The 17568-nt window shown below is 39.4% G+C and overlaps 1 protein-coding gene and 1 pseudogene across 1 annotated transcript in view; one reads left to right on the forward strand and one right to left on the reverse strand.

Moving 5' to 3' along the window:
- LOC111344244 (receptor-type tyrosine-protein phosphatase S) overlaps positions 1 to 7580 on the forward strand; it is a 43408-nt gene extending 35828 nt beyond the window's left edge. The window contains exons 23-32 of the mRNA XM_088739172.1: positions 46 to 194; positions 874 to 1009; positions 1102 to 1251; positions 1995 to 2097; positions 2317 to 2387; positions 3511 to 3645; positions 3950 to 4072; positions 4803 to 4957; positions 5790 to 5925; positions 6063 to 7580. Of these exons, the coding sequence (XP_088595298.1) occupies positions 46 to 194; positions 874 to 1009; positions 1102 to 1251; positions 1995 to 2097; positions 2317 to 2387; positions 3511 to 3645; positions 3950 to 4072; positions 4803 to 4957; positions 5790 to 5925; positions 6063 to 6143 (1239 nt within the window). The 3' untranslated portion in view covers positions 6144 to 7580. The remainder of the gene's footprint in view (positions 1 to 45; positions 195 to 873; positions 1010 to 1101; positions 1252 to 1994; positions 2098 to 2316; positions 2388 to 3510; positions 3646 to 3949; positions 4073 to 4802; positions 4958 to 5789; positions 5926 to 6062) is intronic.
- Positions 7581 to 8525: 945 nt separating this feature from the next.
- Positions 8526 to 9383, reverse strand: LOC148719848 (uncharacterized; annotated as a pseudogene).
- Between the last annotated feature and the right edge of the window lie 8185 nt (positions 9384 to 17568).

Here is a 17568-nt window from a genome sequence, read left to right on the forward strand (position 1 = left end):
TCCGCCATCACAGCTATCATCCAAACACTTGAATTTGTTCTTCAGAATTCAGAGAAACGCGAGGTACAGCAGTATCACTACCTTACTTGGCCAGACAGAGGTGTCCCTGCGCGTTCTTCAGCTTTGCTTGGATTTAGACAAAAGATTCATGCCAGACACCAGGCTACTGGTGGTCCACTCGTTGTGCATTGCAGGTAAATATCAAAAGGTTGTTGCTTCATTCATGTCGTTATTCCGAGCCCTAAGTACAGTTGCTTGTTAGAAATTTTGCAATGAAGCTTTTGGGCGGCTTACCCAAGATTACTAATGCAGAGTGGCAAGACTAGAAATGACTCTCAGGTGTAGTTGGCGAAGAAAACGAAGATAAAGAAACTGCTCAACTTCTCCTTTTTAACTGCCATGAAGGTATTATTGGTACCCCTCTTTCACTGGACTTATTTGACTGCCTCATGGGCGGATCCAGAATTTTTTGCTTGGAGTGAGGAGAGGGGTATAAAAAAAATACAGATCTTTTTTTTTTTTTTACATTAGGGCATTAATAAGCCAATAAATATTTTAAAGTAAGTAAATATTAAATACTCTAAGGTGAGTGTTCATAAGCGATCTTGTCGCCAGAAGAGGTTTGGTATGAGATAAGTAGTAAAGCTATTCACAGTTCTGACGAGGGGGGAGGGGTGGTCTCCCATTCTCCCTGCCCTGTCAGGAGGAATTTTTACAGCCTTTGTCGGGATAGCAAACCCATCCTCTGTTCTTTACTTTAATCCAGTTTCCTCCACGGCACCCCCACAACTTTCAAGGGGAGGGAGGCCGCATAAAGGCTATCCTAAGATTTTCGCTCTGATTTCTTACAAGACATCTCTTCTTTATGTCTAGTGCTGGTGTTGGTCGCACTGGTACGTACATTGCTATTGACGCCATGTTGGAAAGTGCTGACAAGATTAAAACGGTGTTCATTTATAATTATGTGCATGTGATGCGTGCACATCGTCCTCATATGGTGCAGAAAGATGTAAGTATTGGAGACCTGGCTCGATAAATCATATACAGGTACAGCGTATGGAAAATGACGATTCATTGGTTAACGATTTTGTTTCTTTGTAGGACCAGTATGTCTTTTTGCATCAAGCTGTGATGGAGGCCTTGACCTGTGGAAATACAGAGGTTGCTCCCCAGGACTTACGAATAATGGTTAACAAACTTTCTAGGGCTACTAAATCTTGTAAAAACGCTGGGTTCGGAGAGGAGTTTAAGGTAATTGAAGACTATTGCACATTTGTATAGGTAATTGCATGAGGCCGAGTAAAATTAAGGATTAATATCAATCGTGTTTTCGGAAGTTGCTCAAATTGCCCTCGTCGCTGCGCGACTCGGGCAATTTCTGCAACTTCCGAAAACACAAGTGATATTAATCCTTACTTTTACGAGGAACCATGTGGTTACTTGTTTATAATATAAGGGACAAAATGTTTTCTTACTGATCTCGCGCAAAACGGGACGCCATTGTTACAAAACAAACAGAAATTTTTATACCTTAGCAGCCGTTGCTAAGCGATTTTCAGCCAATCATTTTCAAGTAATTTTGCCCGGGGCAATTAGAAAAATTAAGAAAAAATGCCCTCTGTCTTGACCAATCACAATTCAGTAATTTTGCCCCTTTTATGATAACACATCAAAACAATGATCATTTATTGCAATCCTAATATGAAGACTTCAGTTTTTCGTCATTTTTGCGTCATTTTTGCATTGAGTTACTTTTGCAGCACTTTTACAACTGAAAATGTTACGTGCTATCGCTTTTTTTACTTATCAAGTTCACTTTTGGTACCTGATGAAATTCAATTTTGCTCGCCTTGAGATCTTCTCGTGTATTGGTTTAAAAGAGCGTGTCTGTTTGTAGAGAGAGTTGCCTGACAAGGGAGAGGTTCCTTCATCTGTTATTTCATTTATGATATTTTCTCTTGATGATACTGTTGTCAACATTATTTGTGTTTTAGCGTCTCCAGTTTGTCAGTGACTGTCTCTCTTCTGGAGAAGAAACCACAGCAGCATTTCAACCTTCAAACCTCGACAAGAACAGGTTTCGAAATATTCTTCCGTGTAAGTGGTCTCCTGTAGCCATCTTCATAATATCACCATAATTAAGATAGTTCTTTAATCAATTACAAAATTCATTAAAAAGCGTTGATCATTGCAATCTAAAACGGCACGGCCAGGTGTTGATAGTGCTGGCTCTTTATTGGCCTAATTCTTTTAGAAAAAAAGGAAGTTTGTATATCCATTGAGTATAATAGCGGTTTTTCTTTTTTTGTGTGCTAGTGAATACTGCTAGAGTCCACTTGATGTCTTCTCAACCAGACGGAGACTACATCAATGCTTCGTTTGTAAATGTAAGTACATCAGTTATCAGTTCTCAAGATTTTTTTTTCTTTTTAGTTCTGTGTCGAAACTAATAGAGAATTAAATATGTTTATTACACGACTCGGGCAGTCAGAGGGCCAATAACTAAACTCAACCAATCAAAATGCTCTATTGCCGGTCAATATTCTCTCAGTATTGGACCGGGCACTGTCCCAAATGGTCCCGAATGATACCGCACTTGTGTCCCTTTGAACTTCAGTCGTATAATAAATCTCTTATTAACCAAGCTTGCTCGGGACCGTACTGGAAGAATATTGGCCCTCGGTCTTTTTTGTACGGACCGAGCTGCGCTCGGTCCGTACTGTCAAGACCTCGGGCCGATATTCTCCCAGTGCGGCCCTCGCGCTTGGTTAATAAGATACATATACTGCGCTCTGTCATCAGTCTAGAAAACTCGTGCTACCCTATTAACCAATCGGATGTTTTCTTCTCTAGTTTGTTGTTGTGAAAACATGACTTTGGTTCACCAGACTAAAAGGCGCTGTTACTAACACCTGTATTAGAGCCATGGTGTAGCGTTAGGGGTGCCGTTGCATTAGGGTATATAAGACAGGTGCTCCCGTTTATTGGCGGTGTTTATTAAAGCTGCGTGTTAGATGTAACCTTTGGTTTTCTACAAATATAGCTAAATAAGTTGAATTTACCAACTACAGTTAAATATAGAGCGGATTTCTAAATCTCAAAGACTGAGAATCGTGTGGAGTTTTTTTTCCATCAAGTAAATGTGTTTGTACACCTAACTGCAGTAACGTTGTTATAGAAAGTAGAAAAACGGGAAAAACCAAATTCGTAGCGTAGAGCATAAACATACGGGATTCAGCATATAGTTTTTGGTTTTAATTTTTGGAATCGTTGAAATTTCTAAACATCTGATACTCTCAAGAAAGTTGAAAGAACTTTTCAGGGGGAAATTCTGTTAAATTTCTCGGCTACTGGGTATATAGCCAGAGGGTACTTTCATGTGCTAATAAATTCCCATTTGCCTTTTCCATTTTTGTTTTTCCTTTTTTATGATAGTGACTCTGCAGTTAAGTGTATATGTTGGTTCTTCAAGTTATTCTTATATCGTCATCTCATTTTTTTCATGGTCAGGACTGCAAGGAACGTGATGCTTACATCTTGACTCAAGCTCCACTAGACAACACTATAGGAGATTTCTGGCGGATGATATCACAGTACAATATTGGTACAGTTGTGATGTTAAATAACTTGAAAGAAGGAAAACAGGTATCACATTCCTCACTAATGGTAGAACAAGATCTTTTAAAGCTCAGTTCAGTTGTAACCTCAAACGGAACATGCTGCATTTTCATGGGTAATCCATAGACGAGTTTTATATGTGTTTGGACTCGTGCCCTGGAATGAAAATGAAAGTAACGAAAATTGTGACAAGAAAGGATGCAGATGAACAAAAACATGGGAAATTGATTCTTTTTTCTTGGGAAATTAGATTACAAACTATTTCACAAGTGTTCGTTGGTAGATAAACCATCTGACAGTTGTGCATTTCGTTTGTTTTTATCTGTTGTAGAATTACCCACAATATTGGCCGAGTCAAGGATCTGCCAGGCATGACGACATCACTGTAGAGCTTTTGTCGGAAAACACCTCAGACAACATGACCACGCGACGATTTAGCGTGATAAATACTAAGGTACGGTTCTTCTTGGAACGCTATAAAGCTTTGATGATGTTAAGATTCGGCGTTTGAAGAGTGCATCTCATTGACTTTATCCCTTGCTGATTTAAGTTGAAGTTAAGACATTAGTCTTGACATGATAATGCTGATTTAAGTTGAAGTTAAGACTGTGGTCTCGACATGATAATGCCTTTGGTAATGCTGATGCTATTAACGATGATGACGATGATAGTCGTGAAAATGTACAGAAATAGTGACACAACAAAGGTGATCAATCGAGATTAAGCTATGTTGGCGTGTTTCTTCCTTGCTTAAAGTAGATCAAGTTACCGAATTTATAATAACGTTTTCTTAATGATTATGACGTTGATAATGAGAAAGGTAATAATATACAGCTGTTTGAGAAAGGTCGTCGCAAAAAGGACAAAACTTCATGCGACAATCTCGTTAGGAAATCTTGGTATCCGGTAATCAATGAACTTTGATAATTCAAATGATGAATAAATGTATATTACCCTGCAATGTCTTGCCTTACATTGTCGTTTTGTGAGATTTCCCTGAGGTCAAGGATTTTTGACCTGACCACAACACCTTTCAGGGTTGTCCCGTGCACTTTTACCCTTTTCATTTTCCGACAACGAAACAGCTGTATACAATATAGAGTGATAACTTAAAATTGAGCTGGACTTGAAATAGGGTTGTTTCTAGTCACAGCGTAAAGTGCTGTTCATCTTTCTTTCCTCAGCCTTCCAAGAGGACAACAACTGTACAACACATACACTTTACAGAATGGGTCAACGAAGACTCGTGCCCAGATTCTCAGAAGATACTCGATCTCATGACAGCTGTACAGCAGTCTCAGCAACAATCAGGAAATGGCACCATAGTTTTTCAGTGCAGGCAAGAGAAAGATTTTAGTTTGAGTAGTGGGATCATGTTTACTGTCGGGACTCTCGACCGAATCGATATATCGGTCGAGACTCGGTCGAGACTCGGTCGAGACTCGGTCGATAGTCGATGATCTCGACCGATATACCGTTCGAGGGTACCTAGAGTAAACATGATCCGAATAGTGTCCGTTAATGACCATGTATCCTAATAGATAGAGTTTAAATTGCAACTATTCAATTACTTCTTTGGGAGGTCGCTTGAGAACAGGTGATGAATTTGTGATCGACAGTGAGACGCCTGAAATAGAAACTATGGACTTAGGTGCGCTGATTTCGTAACGTTTTTATCACAACTGTTCTGGAGTTTGAATTCTATTTCAAAAGATACAATTGTCAAGTTGTGGAAACTTCTATCACAAGTTTTGCTTTCCAAACGTTCAAATTTTATCAAGTATAAAGACCGAAGACGTGTTTCTTTAAAGTCCCAGTTCTTACCGTTACTGGTGAGCTATTTTTTGTTTACCGCGTTTCCACAGTCAAGATCAGGATATTAAAAGTTTTGAATTAAAATGCCAGAAAACAGAATGACTATTCTTTAGATTTAGAATTGAAAATGTAGATTCGACCCCGCTTATTTACTGGGACTTTTGAGAAACGAGGCAGTTTCCCGCAAAACCAACGAGGTTTTACATTTATGAATGATTGCGCTCCATTTCGTTCTGGGCCAAAAGTAATTATCCATCATAACAACACACACTTTCCATAAAGCGAAGTTCCACTCCACTTTTGTATTATTATTGTATTTAGTAATAACTCAAGTGTTTTATAACTTGCTTTTCCAGTGATGGTGTGGGTCGTAGCGGCTGTGTAGCTTCCATAATGTCAGTGATCGAACGAGTCAAAATTGAACAAACAGTTGATGTGTTTCAGACCATTAAACTCATTCGAGCCAAAAGGCCTGGTGCTGTGAACTCTCTGGTAAGGTTATCACCTTTCTTATTTACATTCACGTTCAGCTTTCAAATTTTGCACACAATGACTGGACAGTTTAATATTTCTCTCTACCATTCACTTATTTTGTTATTTTTTCTTTTTATCGAATTTTTATTTTTCAGGATCGCTATGTTTTCTGTTACAAGACAGTTTTAGCCTACCTGGATTCTTTTAACGCCTACTCAAACTTTTCGGATTGTTGAGGCGTCAACATGAAATAGTTATACTGTGGTAAACTGCTGCCCAGTACTAATAATATACACAAGTTAAATAACGCTTATCAGTTGCAAGCCTCTAAGCGCTTTACAATATGAAAGAGAAAAATATCTAATCTGCTCTTCAGTATTACTTATTTTATAGATCTCTACAGTTAAAACTTAAAAACAACTCTAGGAAATTTCCAAAAACATTTTTGAGAAACTGAATGCTTAAGAGGCTGTCCGCCTAAGAACGGATAAGGCAAATTTCGGACCTTCACCGATTTCCCTGATTTTTACTGTAAAAGTCCAGACTTCTATCCAATGAACAAATATTGCGTTTATTTTTAACCAGCCTGGTTTTTTCACTTTTTACGAGATATTTTTCAAGGTGACCTCAAAGGCACCCAGTTTCCCCCCCGGACCTCCATAATTTAGCTACAAAAGTCGATCGCTGCTGTAGCCGTATTTTCAATTCTAACGAGCTTTCTATTTTATATGTCTAAGATCAACATTTTGCCATTACGTTAACGGTGAAATAATTACGCTGTATATATTTTTCACTGAGTTACAAATTTTTCAAAATACTTACCTCGAGCACTGAAATTTGTGATGCGTGTGGTACATGTGGTTGAAAGCTGTTTTCTCTTATGTGGGACCTAATCTCGAGTCAAATCTATTACAGCCTATAAGCACTTACACGTAACCAGTAAATTATGGAATAGAACTTTTGGGCACTCTTCATGGCGCGCCGCAGAGAGCTTTGCGAATTTAACAAATATTCGCCATTTTGATCGAAACCAAAGATAACACGATCCGCACATGAATCCGATTTCTAAGCCCTAACGGCCTAAAACTGCTTGAAGATAAAGTACCAACTCCTTAATGAAGTATCAAATCGATAAAAATATTGTTTTGTCCGTTTTACATGGCATGGAGGAAGTGTTTCAGAATAATCTTTCTCTGTAGTCATATCCAAATTAGCTGCATGCGTTCCTTGTTTTTCGACACACGCGTCCAAAATAGTTTCCGTAGCAATATTTGACCATGCAAACAATAGTTTCTATAGAAGTGGAAACGTTACTGTTGTATTCCTTTTGGACTTGAAAAACTTACTTAATGTTCAAGAGCGCTAGCCTTTGTTTTCAGTTATCAACGACGTGCCAACGGAATTTGTTGTTGAAAAAGTTGTTCATTTCACTCGTGCTTATTATTGTGGCCAATATGCCAGATTTGACCATTTCTTCCAGCTATTTTCTAAAGTTTTCCTTTTAAGTAGTTAGCAAGTTGCTCATCATCATTTGTAGAATGGCATCACATTTGGTTTGTTAGCCTAATGGTAAGAGCGCTGAACCGGCGGTGTTGCAAAAGTCAAGGGTTCGAATTACGTTCAAGCATGAATTTTTCAGGTTTATTTTCGCAAATTAAAAGTTTCGTCTATAATTGCGATGAACTTCTTCTCGTTCCGCAGTTCCAATATACTGTATTCATATATTCATCATTTCAAAACGGTATTTGTTGAAGAGGTGAAATTTACATGTTTACTTTTTCAACGTGACTGAGTCAGTTATGCCTGGTCACGCAACATCTAGTTTCAGAGGTTTGTCTTGTCGTCGAACCAAACGCGAATCCCGAAGATATGCAATATGATTAAGTCATCGAGAGTAGGAGAATCCTGCCGGGAGAAATTGAAAAATAATACAAATGATCGAAAGTGGCATTTTAATAAAACTCCTGCAAAATTCACATATCATTAATTTCTCGAAATTAAGAAAAACACATATCTATATTTACGAGTAAATGCTATTAACATCTCCCACGGTTATGGTAGTATTTTTTCCTTTCTTTTTTTCTCTTTTAATTTTTGCGAGTTAAGAACATCGCCACAAACTTAATGACGACAATTTTGAGAGATTTTCGCAGTAGTGAGTACGTTAATTCGCTGAGTACAACTGTTTATCAGGTTACTTTGAGGCTGTGCCTATTGTTCTAAAACAAACTCGCTCCACAGGCACCATCATTTGTTTTCCTGGGCTATGCAGCTTCTGATATAGTTTAATTAAAGCATTGACATTCCTGTATAAATGACATCAGTTGCTCAATAAGGTCTTTTTTCCTGTCTCTCGATTTAAATGGTACTTCAAAAAACGAGATTTCTTTGAGCATTGCTACATTAAAAGGGCTAAGCTTATTCTGCTTTGCGCACTCGCACAGATTAAAGGCATCGTAGGACAGAGGGTGCTGCGGCTTTAGTTCATAAAGGATGTGTTCCATCAGCCGTTGTCGTTCAGCTTCCTCTTCCTCTAGGGACAGTTCCTTCGGATTTTGCTCGATTTCTGAGGGTGTTCGTTGCCTTTTTCTGTTTGCTGTAAGGCGAGAGAAAAACCCCTACACTTGGCTCTTGGTAAGCCACTCGTCTCGGTCAAACAACCTATTATTCTGCTCGTCTCTTGCCTTTCGCATATCATTTGAAACTTGCTGAGGGTCAGCTTCTAGCCCTTATTGTTCGCCTTGATCAAAATTTGCTGTTAAATAATTCTTAACTTTGCAACTGAATCTAGTGGATCCGGCTCGTGGCTTGGGTAGGGCCCAGCCCATACTGACAGTGTTTACTGGAGGGATTGAGTCACGTACAACCTGGTGGGTACTAGTTTCGCCTTGTGGTTCGTCAGTGATGCTGACTGATGTAGTAAACCTCTCTGCCCAATCTCTACGGAGTTTATCATATACTGTTTCTGACAGCCTTTCATCCTTCACACAATGGTCCCCTACGTTCAAATGTAACTCGAGCTCTGAAAACGTTTGGAAACTTTTCACGCATCCAGGCTCCGAACATTCAAACATGTCCATCTTTGAATCATCCAAATCATCGTCTTCATTTGAACCCTCTGTTCCAGGAACTGTGTATTCATACACACGTGCATTGTGAAAAGGGAAGAACTCCTTACTTACAACGAGAGCGGTGTCCCCTTGGTCATTTGAAACTAGCTGGTCGTAAGAAATCTCCTTGCCACGCCCTATTTCGTACGACATCCACGCACGTATACTTTTTTCCCCAAACTGGATGTTGTGTAGCTTGTTAAAACAATCTATCTTGTTCACTTCTAAGGTTCTCTTAGACTCCTCAACTTCACATACGCACGCGGATGTACCTTTCACTGGTCTCTCAGAGAGCGCCTTTCTCATGTCTCGCGATGTTAGAATGTCGTGTCCTTCGTTGCAGAAACATCGGATGCATGTTTTCATTGGGCACAGGATACGATCACACAATCCTTGCCATACTGTGGTTCTGAAAAGTCATACCGAAAGACTTCAATACCTGCCCGCTGACCGATAAAAGAAGCTGTTAGGAAAACGAGTTCTGTTGCGTCTTACCGGAAAAAAAAACATCTCTTGCTACTGAAGAGAGGTTAAGGAAATATTACTGGTAAGATCTTCGATGTCCACTTCTCTGTGGTTGATGATAACTGAATTAGTTGGCGATAAGCGTGCAAAACAAACACTGCTGTTTTACTTAATCAGCGCTTCGTGGGAGATGAAAATGGCCATAAACTCAAAAAATACCTTGCCTTAAAAGTGTTGAATAATATGCTCTTCAGTTAAAAGAGACGGCTCTTTGTGTTTAAGAACATCGTAGAAAAAAAATTTTATGGACACAATTTTAAATAATGCTAATTTGCATAATTTACTAACTATAAACACAGGTCTTTCCTCCTTAGAACACCAATGTTTTCAACTTAACGGCGAAAAAGACGTATGATATGTATTTTTTAATATAAAAATCCACTCTTCAGTTTTATTTTATGATTTGTAACAAGTTCTCAGATCCCAAATTTACCTGTTGGTCGGATCGCGTTATTTTTGATTTCGATCAAAATGGCGAATATTTGTGAAATTTGCAAAAGCTCTGTGCGGCGCGCCATGAAGAGTGCCCAAAAGTTTTATTCCAGAATTTACTTATTAGGTGGAAGTGCTTATAGGCTGTAATAGGTTTGACTCTAGATCAGGTCCCACATAAGAGAAAATAGCTTTCAACCACATGTACCACACGCATCACAAATTTCAGTGCTCGAGCTAAGTATTTTGAAAAATTTGTAACTCAGTGAAAAATATATACAGTGTAATCATTTGACCGTTAACGTAGTGGCAGAGGGTTGATCTTAGACATAGAAAATAGAAAGCTTTTTATAATTGAAAATACGGCTTCAGCAGCGATCGACTTTTGTAGCTAAATTATGAAGGTCGGGGGGAGGAAACTGGGTGCCTTTGAGGTCACCTTGAAAAATATCTCGTAAAAAGTGAAAAAACCAGACTGATTCAAAATAAACGCAATATTTGTTCATGGGATAGAAGTATCGACTTTCACAGTAAAAATCAGGGAAATCGGTGAAGGTCCGAAATTTGCCTTATCCGTTCTTAGGTGGACAGCCTCTTAAGTTAGCAAAGAGCTATCTTAATTAGATGGGTTTTTAGGTTCCGTTTAAATACATTCAAAGATCGATCTGAAGCAGAAATGGTCGGCTCTCTTTTGCACAGCGGCATCGTTGCGACAGTCAGACGGTCGGTAAAGGAATAAGTTACTTGCTTCGTCAATCTGTGTGAATCGGTCAGTTGAGCGGTCAGTAAGTCAGTTAGTCGGTCGATCAGTGGGTCGGAGAGTCGCTCGTTCAGCGAGGTGGTCAGTCAGCGAGTCCATCATTCTAAGCCGGTCGGGGTGTTGTATGGGTAAGGTATTTAGTTCGTCAGTGTGTGTGAATCGGTCAGTTGAGCGGTCAGTAAGTAAGTTAGTCGGTCGATCACACGGTCGGAGAGTCGCTTGTTCAGCGAGGTGGTCAGTCAGCGAGTCCCGATCATTCTGAGCCGGTCGGGCTGTTGTATGGGTTTGGTACTTAGTTCGTCAGTGTGTGCGAATCGGTCAGTTGAGCGGTCAGTAAGTCACCAGTTGATCGGTCGTAAATCAATTTGTTTGTGAGTCAGTTATCTCGCACAGCAGTTGAGATTAAATTACACGATTTTATGTTAAATTTTCTAATCATCTCTACTCAGTTCGAATTCCTTTTTATGAAAAATTGTTCGAAACGTTTCTTGCAACTCAAAAATTGTAAAATGAATTTGGAAGTAACTAAGTAAATGCGAACTCAGCTAAAAAATTGCTAGCAAACAACCAAGCGGTCGGAAGAAAATTGATCTCTTTTGTATCCTATTAAGTAGTTGATATATTTTATAATGTTTTTTCAACTCAACGTAGACATAGCCACATGGTCAATCTACTTGTTTACTTGATTCTTTTGGATATTTTTCTAAAGACAGCCACATAGAAAATTTTACTTTGTGTGTGTGTTTCTGGCTAGATGTCGCATGTTCAGGTTTAACTCGTAGACAATTAGCCACGAGAATACGATAAGCTAAATTTTAATCCATTTTACATCCTTAACAAATGGAACAATTATCTAGGAAACTATTTGAGGATATAAATATTTTTAATACAGATATGGACTGTGATAATTCAAATAAGATTTAGATACGACAAGCGCGAGCTATAGTTTTAACAGTATTTAATGAATGAATGAAAATTAGTGCATGAAAAGTCATGTCATAAAGGTAATGTCTACAGTATTACTTTGGGACCAACCTAAACTAATGAATTGGCATTGGAAAGTTAATCTGTGTATTCTGAATCAGCAGGATAGTAGAGGAATAGTTTTTGGGTGTTTCACTAAAGGAATTCAGTTCCGAACCCTAATCCGTTGTATTTTGGCTTTTTCCAGGTCTCCTTTCGCTGTTGAGTGTAACGGGTTGAAGAGTAATATCTTTCTTGTTTCTCATCACTTTGAAAAAAACGCAACGTCCGACCTTGGTTCTTTTATCTGTTCTTTTATTAACAAATCCTATGTGTGCAAAAAGCTGAAGCCCGTATTCAACCCCTATATTGTACAAACCCTGAGTCGAACGCAGTCGTCCTAAAAGCAGGATGGGATTGCGAAATGAGATGGGGCCCTTGTTTCTCCGTCACTTCACTCCTTTCGCCCCATCGCCGCGCACCTTTTATAAACGATTAGGGCCGACTCAGACTGATCAAAAATTGTAATGAAAATGTATGGATAAGAAACCCGACCTTGCCAACAACATTCTTCAACTAATACGATATATGAGTAAGAGCCCTGGATTAACGAACACTTGATAAATGAGGACGCTGCTTCAATGAACAGTCGTCCGCTAATAAATAGTAAAAAACACATTTAAACATTGACGCGACTTCCTTATGCATCCGGTCTTAACTGTTGTTTTACATCGTTTCCAACGGTTCGTGATCAAATTTTTGTTCTTTTTGAAAGGTTACGTAAAGTGTTGTGACTTCGTCTGTCAAGTACGGTTTTCATCTTAAATTAAGTTTAGCGCGTGCGCAAAAAGGTGCTAAATGAGTTGCGCAATGGGTTTGTTTGATCTTCACAAATCTATCTGACGCCACTGACGATCATCTTGCGATCGCTCCATCAGAATAAAGTGCATTGCAGGCTAAAAACTTCTATCAGGAACTTTTGTCGCCCTACGGAAATGGCTTATCCACTCTAGTTATTTCCCTCGCCGCATTCATCTCTAATCAATGAATTAATTCGGAAATTTGATCGTTGTGACTTGAGAAAAATGCGAGAAGGATCATACCGCAAAATGCGTGTTGTGTTACAACAGTCCTCACCATGCCGCGGGGCAGTAGGTTATCTGAGATCAAAAGTTTTTTTAAAAACGTACATCCTGGCTTAGTTACTGAAAATGGGGTGAAAATTCAAGGCTAATCAGCAATAATACAGCTTCAAGAACGGCTTGGATTACCCCAGTTTACAAAATAAAGCTCGTTACAGCTTTTTCTGACCGGCAAAATAGAAGTTTTTATAAGATTAAAGAACAGTCCTGTACAGTATCGGGCATAAGTTGTTATCATTTATTTGACTTTCTGTCAGCTGGATAAATGTTTTGTATTCCGTTGAAGGGAGGAGGGTGAACTAAACGCGCATATCGAGCAGCGGAAACATGGTTATTATTGACAATTCACCCAAACAACTCAAACACAAATACATTTGTGTTATGATTTCCAACTCTGAAGTAATTTTTGTCAACGAAGTTCAATTTGTGTTATCGAAAACTGCTGTTGTGTTAAGATTCAAAAGATAGTGGGGCACAGAAGCAAGATATCATGACCGCACCTGTTTGCTTATCAGTATGAGACACTAATTGATTCCTTGTGACGAGCAAGATCATTGCATCTGTTATTTTTAGGGATTCTAGTGTCAGTTCCCCGGACCTGATAACGTTGAGTATCACTCTTATTACCCGTGTTTTGATCTCATTCAGTTTCAGGGGAGGACAGTAATTGATTTTCTTAGATGAGAGTGATAATTAAGTCCTTGAAGCTGCTGTCGTTGTCAATTTTTTGCGGCAGTTTTCGGCCGATAAGACGTGGTCTAAATGATACGATGTGTTTTCGCTCAATGACCAGCCGACAGTAATTAATTTCTTCCAAAAAGTTAGATTTTATCTCTGATTAGAACCAAGTCTGGAAAGTTAAGCGAACACCCACTTAAACAACTCTCTCTGCAGACAAAACAAGGTGTGATGCCTTTTATTCGGTTTATTTTGCAGTTCCATATCTTTCAGTAACGAAAACTATAAACAGGGCAAAAACGTGCTTACAGTATCTCTAGATCTCCGACCTTTGAAAAATTTTGGCGATCTTATGAGTTTATGTTAAAAGGATGAAGTTCAATTTTCCTTAGGTCGATCTCTCTCTTTTACACCGCGATTATCTAAATGCAACACATTAAAAATTAATCTCGTATTGTACATCTTGTTATTTGTAAGGTTATTGGTCATGGACAGCCTTTCTTTGTTTTTGCTTTCTTCATGTTAAAAGGAAATAAGAGAAAAGTTTTTAAGGTGAAAGTGTTTTGGGCTGAGACTGAAAAAGTTAGGAATGAAAAGAAGAAGACGAAGATCAAAATGAGGAGGTTTTTTGTTTTTTAATTTTTTTTTTTTTTATTTCATATCTTCCCCAAAATTCCTAGTGCTTAATTTTATTGTAGGTTATTTCCTAAACAAATTTGTCGGAAAGGGATTCGCCCTGAGCTGGGTTTCAGAAGTAGGGCGTTTTTAATTTTTTATATTTTCGATTTTTTTTTTTTTTTTTTTTGGTTGAGTCAAGAGTCTGTAAAGTGTTAGATCCCTAACATCAAAGCTCCGTGCTGCAATTTAGTGGTTAGAAAAACCGCAAATACCAAAGATTAAAGAAGAGAGAAATCAAAACAGTAGAGCGTCTCTCAAACTGTTTTAAACAGATATATCCTGTCATGTCAGAATGCTCTAGAGGCTTTGTTCAGCAGGGGAATACAGTCCTTTCATGAACGAGCTTTCAGGTGTTTGTTATCAATCTCAAGCAGATTGTATTGTCTTTTTCTTGTGGAGCTCAGGTACAGGATGCCTCCCGGCTGGAGACTTGACGAGATAGCAAAGGAACAGCAGCGTATGTTTACAAACAATCGCGTGGTTTGTTAATTTACAGCGGTAAAAGGCACTCTTACTATTTAACTGTAAGCTGATAGTCTAATTGTGGTGTCATATACCAACCTAATTGGCAACTCAACCCTAAACAGAGCTGTAGTTGACACGAGGCATATTGATCAAACTCACTGCACTACAGGAAAATTAATCCGTGAATTGCTCTTGACCTGGGAAAAGGAACTGGGCATCTGAGAACTGGTATCCTTTAAAGGCTTCCTCTGTGTTGAAACGTTTAGGATAATGCCACTGATGTAGGGCCTGTGTACCAGTCCTGGGACGATGTGATTATCGATATTGGCGTGTGTTCTGACAGTTACGCGCGGGTAGCCATCGAAGTAAATCCCTAAATGCAAGATTCAAAGATGATGTACCGTGTTTGCCTTATCCTTAGCATGCTGTGGATTACAGTGGCTGTGGATGGTAAGTGAAAAAATTCTTAAATTAAACGAGACTTACCTGTAAGTTGAAGTTTGATTGGGATTCTATTTTGTCATCAGTCAGGAACGAAGGAGTCACATGTCGTGGGAGGGCATGTGACTCCTTCGTTCCTGGCTGATGACAAGATAGAATCTCAATCAAACTTCAACTTACAGGTAAGTCTCTTTTAATTTAAGAATTCTATCCTGTCATCAGTCATACGTCACTACGGAGCCACAAGAGAATTCAAAGCGTCCGAATGTGGGCCGAGTCTTACACATGACAAGTGGTCTAAGACGCCAAAGATGATCGTTGTTATACTGAATGATAAAATGGTCAAAAGGCTAATACGCGATCCATTTATTCTGTGAATTCGCGGAGATAGGAATGTTCTAACGATAACAAGAACGAGAAAATAAGTGAATCATCGATATTACAAATCATTGTCAGTGTGCTGAGTTGTAAATTGGGCGTGGTCTAGGATATGGCTACCAAAGTTAGGATTAATGGGTTTATTGTAATGTCTGGCAAATGTTTCTACTCGCCACTATCTTCCCGCTTTTAGAATGTCCTGTATGGCGAGTCCTGACGATAAGGCGAATGACGAAGAGGCAGTCCTGCAACTGTGGGCTGAATATTGCTCAGTATTAATACCGGCTTCCGTTAGCATGGATTTTATCCAGCGTCCAATCGTGGCTGGTGTGACTGGTTTGTACGGTTTCAATAGGCTAAAAAATAGCTTCGAGCCCTGGCGAAGGGGTCTGGTTTGCGTTAGGTAGTGTCGTATATGCGTAACCGGGCAGAGTTCTAGTTCAGACGGACAAGCCTTGACCTCGATATGCTCCAAATGATTGCCAGGTCTGATGTTTTTAGTTTTTCTTGTACTGAGAAGCGCAGCGTAGTGGACATATCTTGCATGAATCAGCTGTCGAGGTATACCAAAGTCTGACATCTTTGAGTAGTTGTTAAGGCGAGTAGCGTGACAAGCTTGAGAGTTAATCATTATTTCAATGTGAGTTCCTCCAGAGGGGGCATAATGCGGAAGTGGTCTAAAACTGTTCTGACGTCCCAGATGATTTGTGACGTGGTAACGATGGTTTCAGCTCGAAAATGCCTTTTAAGAAACGAATTACAAGTGGGTGCTCACCCAATGTTGATTTTTCCCCCAGTGATAAAGTAGTGGACAAGGCCGATCTTGCTTCGTTGATGGTGCTGTAGCCAAGCCCTTGTTTATAAAGATAGGCGAGGAAAGCTCATCCTCGGAGACCCAGGGGCTGAGTCGATTTCAAGTTAGGGCATGAAGAGCCCCTGGGGACAATGTCTTACAAGACTAGTTCCAAACGGTCGCAGTCGTTCTGCCATCTGATTGGTGCCAGAAAAGCTTTGTGTTTTTCTGCCCAATCAGAGTGGTGTGCTTTGGAGTCCTTTTGTGTGTTTTAACATATACTAGTAGCTCAGTTGCTCGCTTTGTTTGTTTGGACCGTGCGACGGAGATTTACTTGAGGTGAAAAGTTTCAGTCTCAGCGCACAATGTAAGAGAAATCCATCATGTCCGCGAAAATCTTACCGGAAATTGTAGTGAATACTTTCGCAGGTATCCCTAGAGAACGTGTTTTAAAGTTTGCGAGGTTTGTACACAACACGATGGTGGCAGTCATTGATATGTCGCTTTAAACGTTAAACGAGATTCAAGCTTAAATCTTTCTAGATTTTTTGCATAATTTGCTGTGACTGAAACTTTGCCAATCCCGGGAAGTTATTTCGTCGCGCAGGCCGCGCAGGTATGTCGAGCAACTGGTTCTTTTGCAACTTTCCGTGCGTGCCAAAATCTAATCTCATCTTCGCTTGAAAAAAAAGAAAAGCTGAGCGTGGAAACTTTTGCTTATTAGATGTGGGTAGATGATCCTGTTCTACTAAGCTGACATTTGCAATAAAGTAAACCCGCCCTTTCCATCCAAAATTTCTTGGTCTTTGGTTTTGTTTTTCCCACTGAAAACAGCATCGGATCGATTCCCAATGATCAAAGGTATTTAACTTGGTCTTAGACAATCGACATAAGAGGTGAAATGACAATGACCAAGGGACAAGAAGAGAATCCGTGGCCTTCCTGGCTCAAGAATTTCAACACTCTAGGCAGCAGTTGAAAGATTAAACTCTTTCCAAAGCCCTTCGGTAACTGCTTGAAAACATCTCTCCTTCCCGCGATGTTCTCGTTAATAAGTTTTTGTTCAGATTTTAATTAGCTAACCGGAAACACAGCTAAGCTTTCTCTTAGCACTTGCTGGAGGTCGTCCACGAACTCAACGTTTTCTGCAACCTTGGCCGTATTGTCTTTACTACTAAGATTAGATTTTGGCGCGAACAGAAAGCAGAAAGCTACGTTGGCGAATGCGCCAGTTGCTTGACATACCTGTATAATTTCCGGTAAGATTTTCGCGGACAATCTGATCGACTTCTCTTA

Source organism: Stylophora pistillata, chromosome 11 (genome assembly GCF_964205215.1).
Source record: "Stylophora pistillata chromosome 11, jaStyPist1.2, whole genome shotgun sequence".
NCBI classification, from domain to species: Eukaryota; Metazoa; Cnidaria; class Anthozoa; order Scleractinia; family Pocilloporidae; genus Stylophora; species Stylophora pistillata.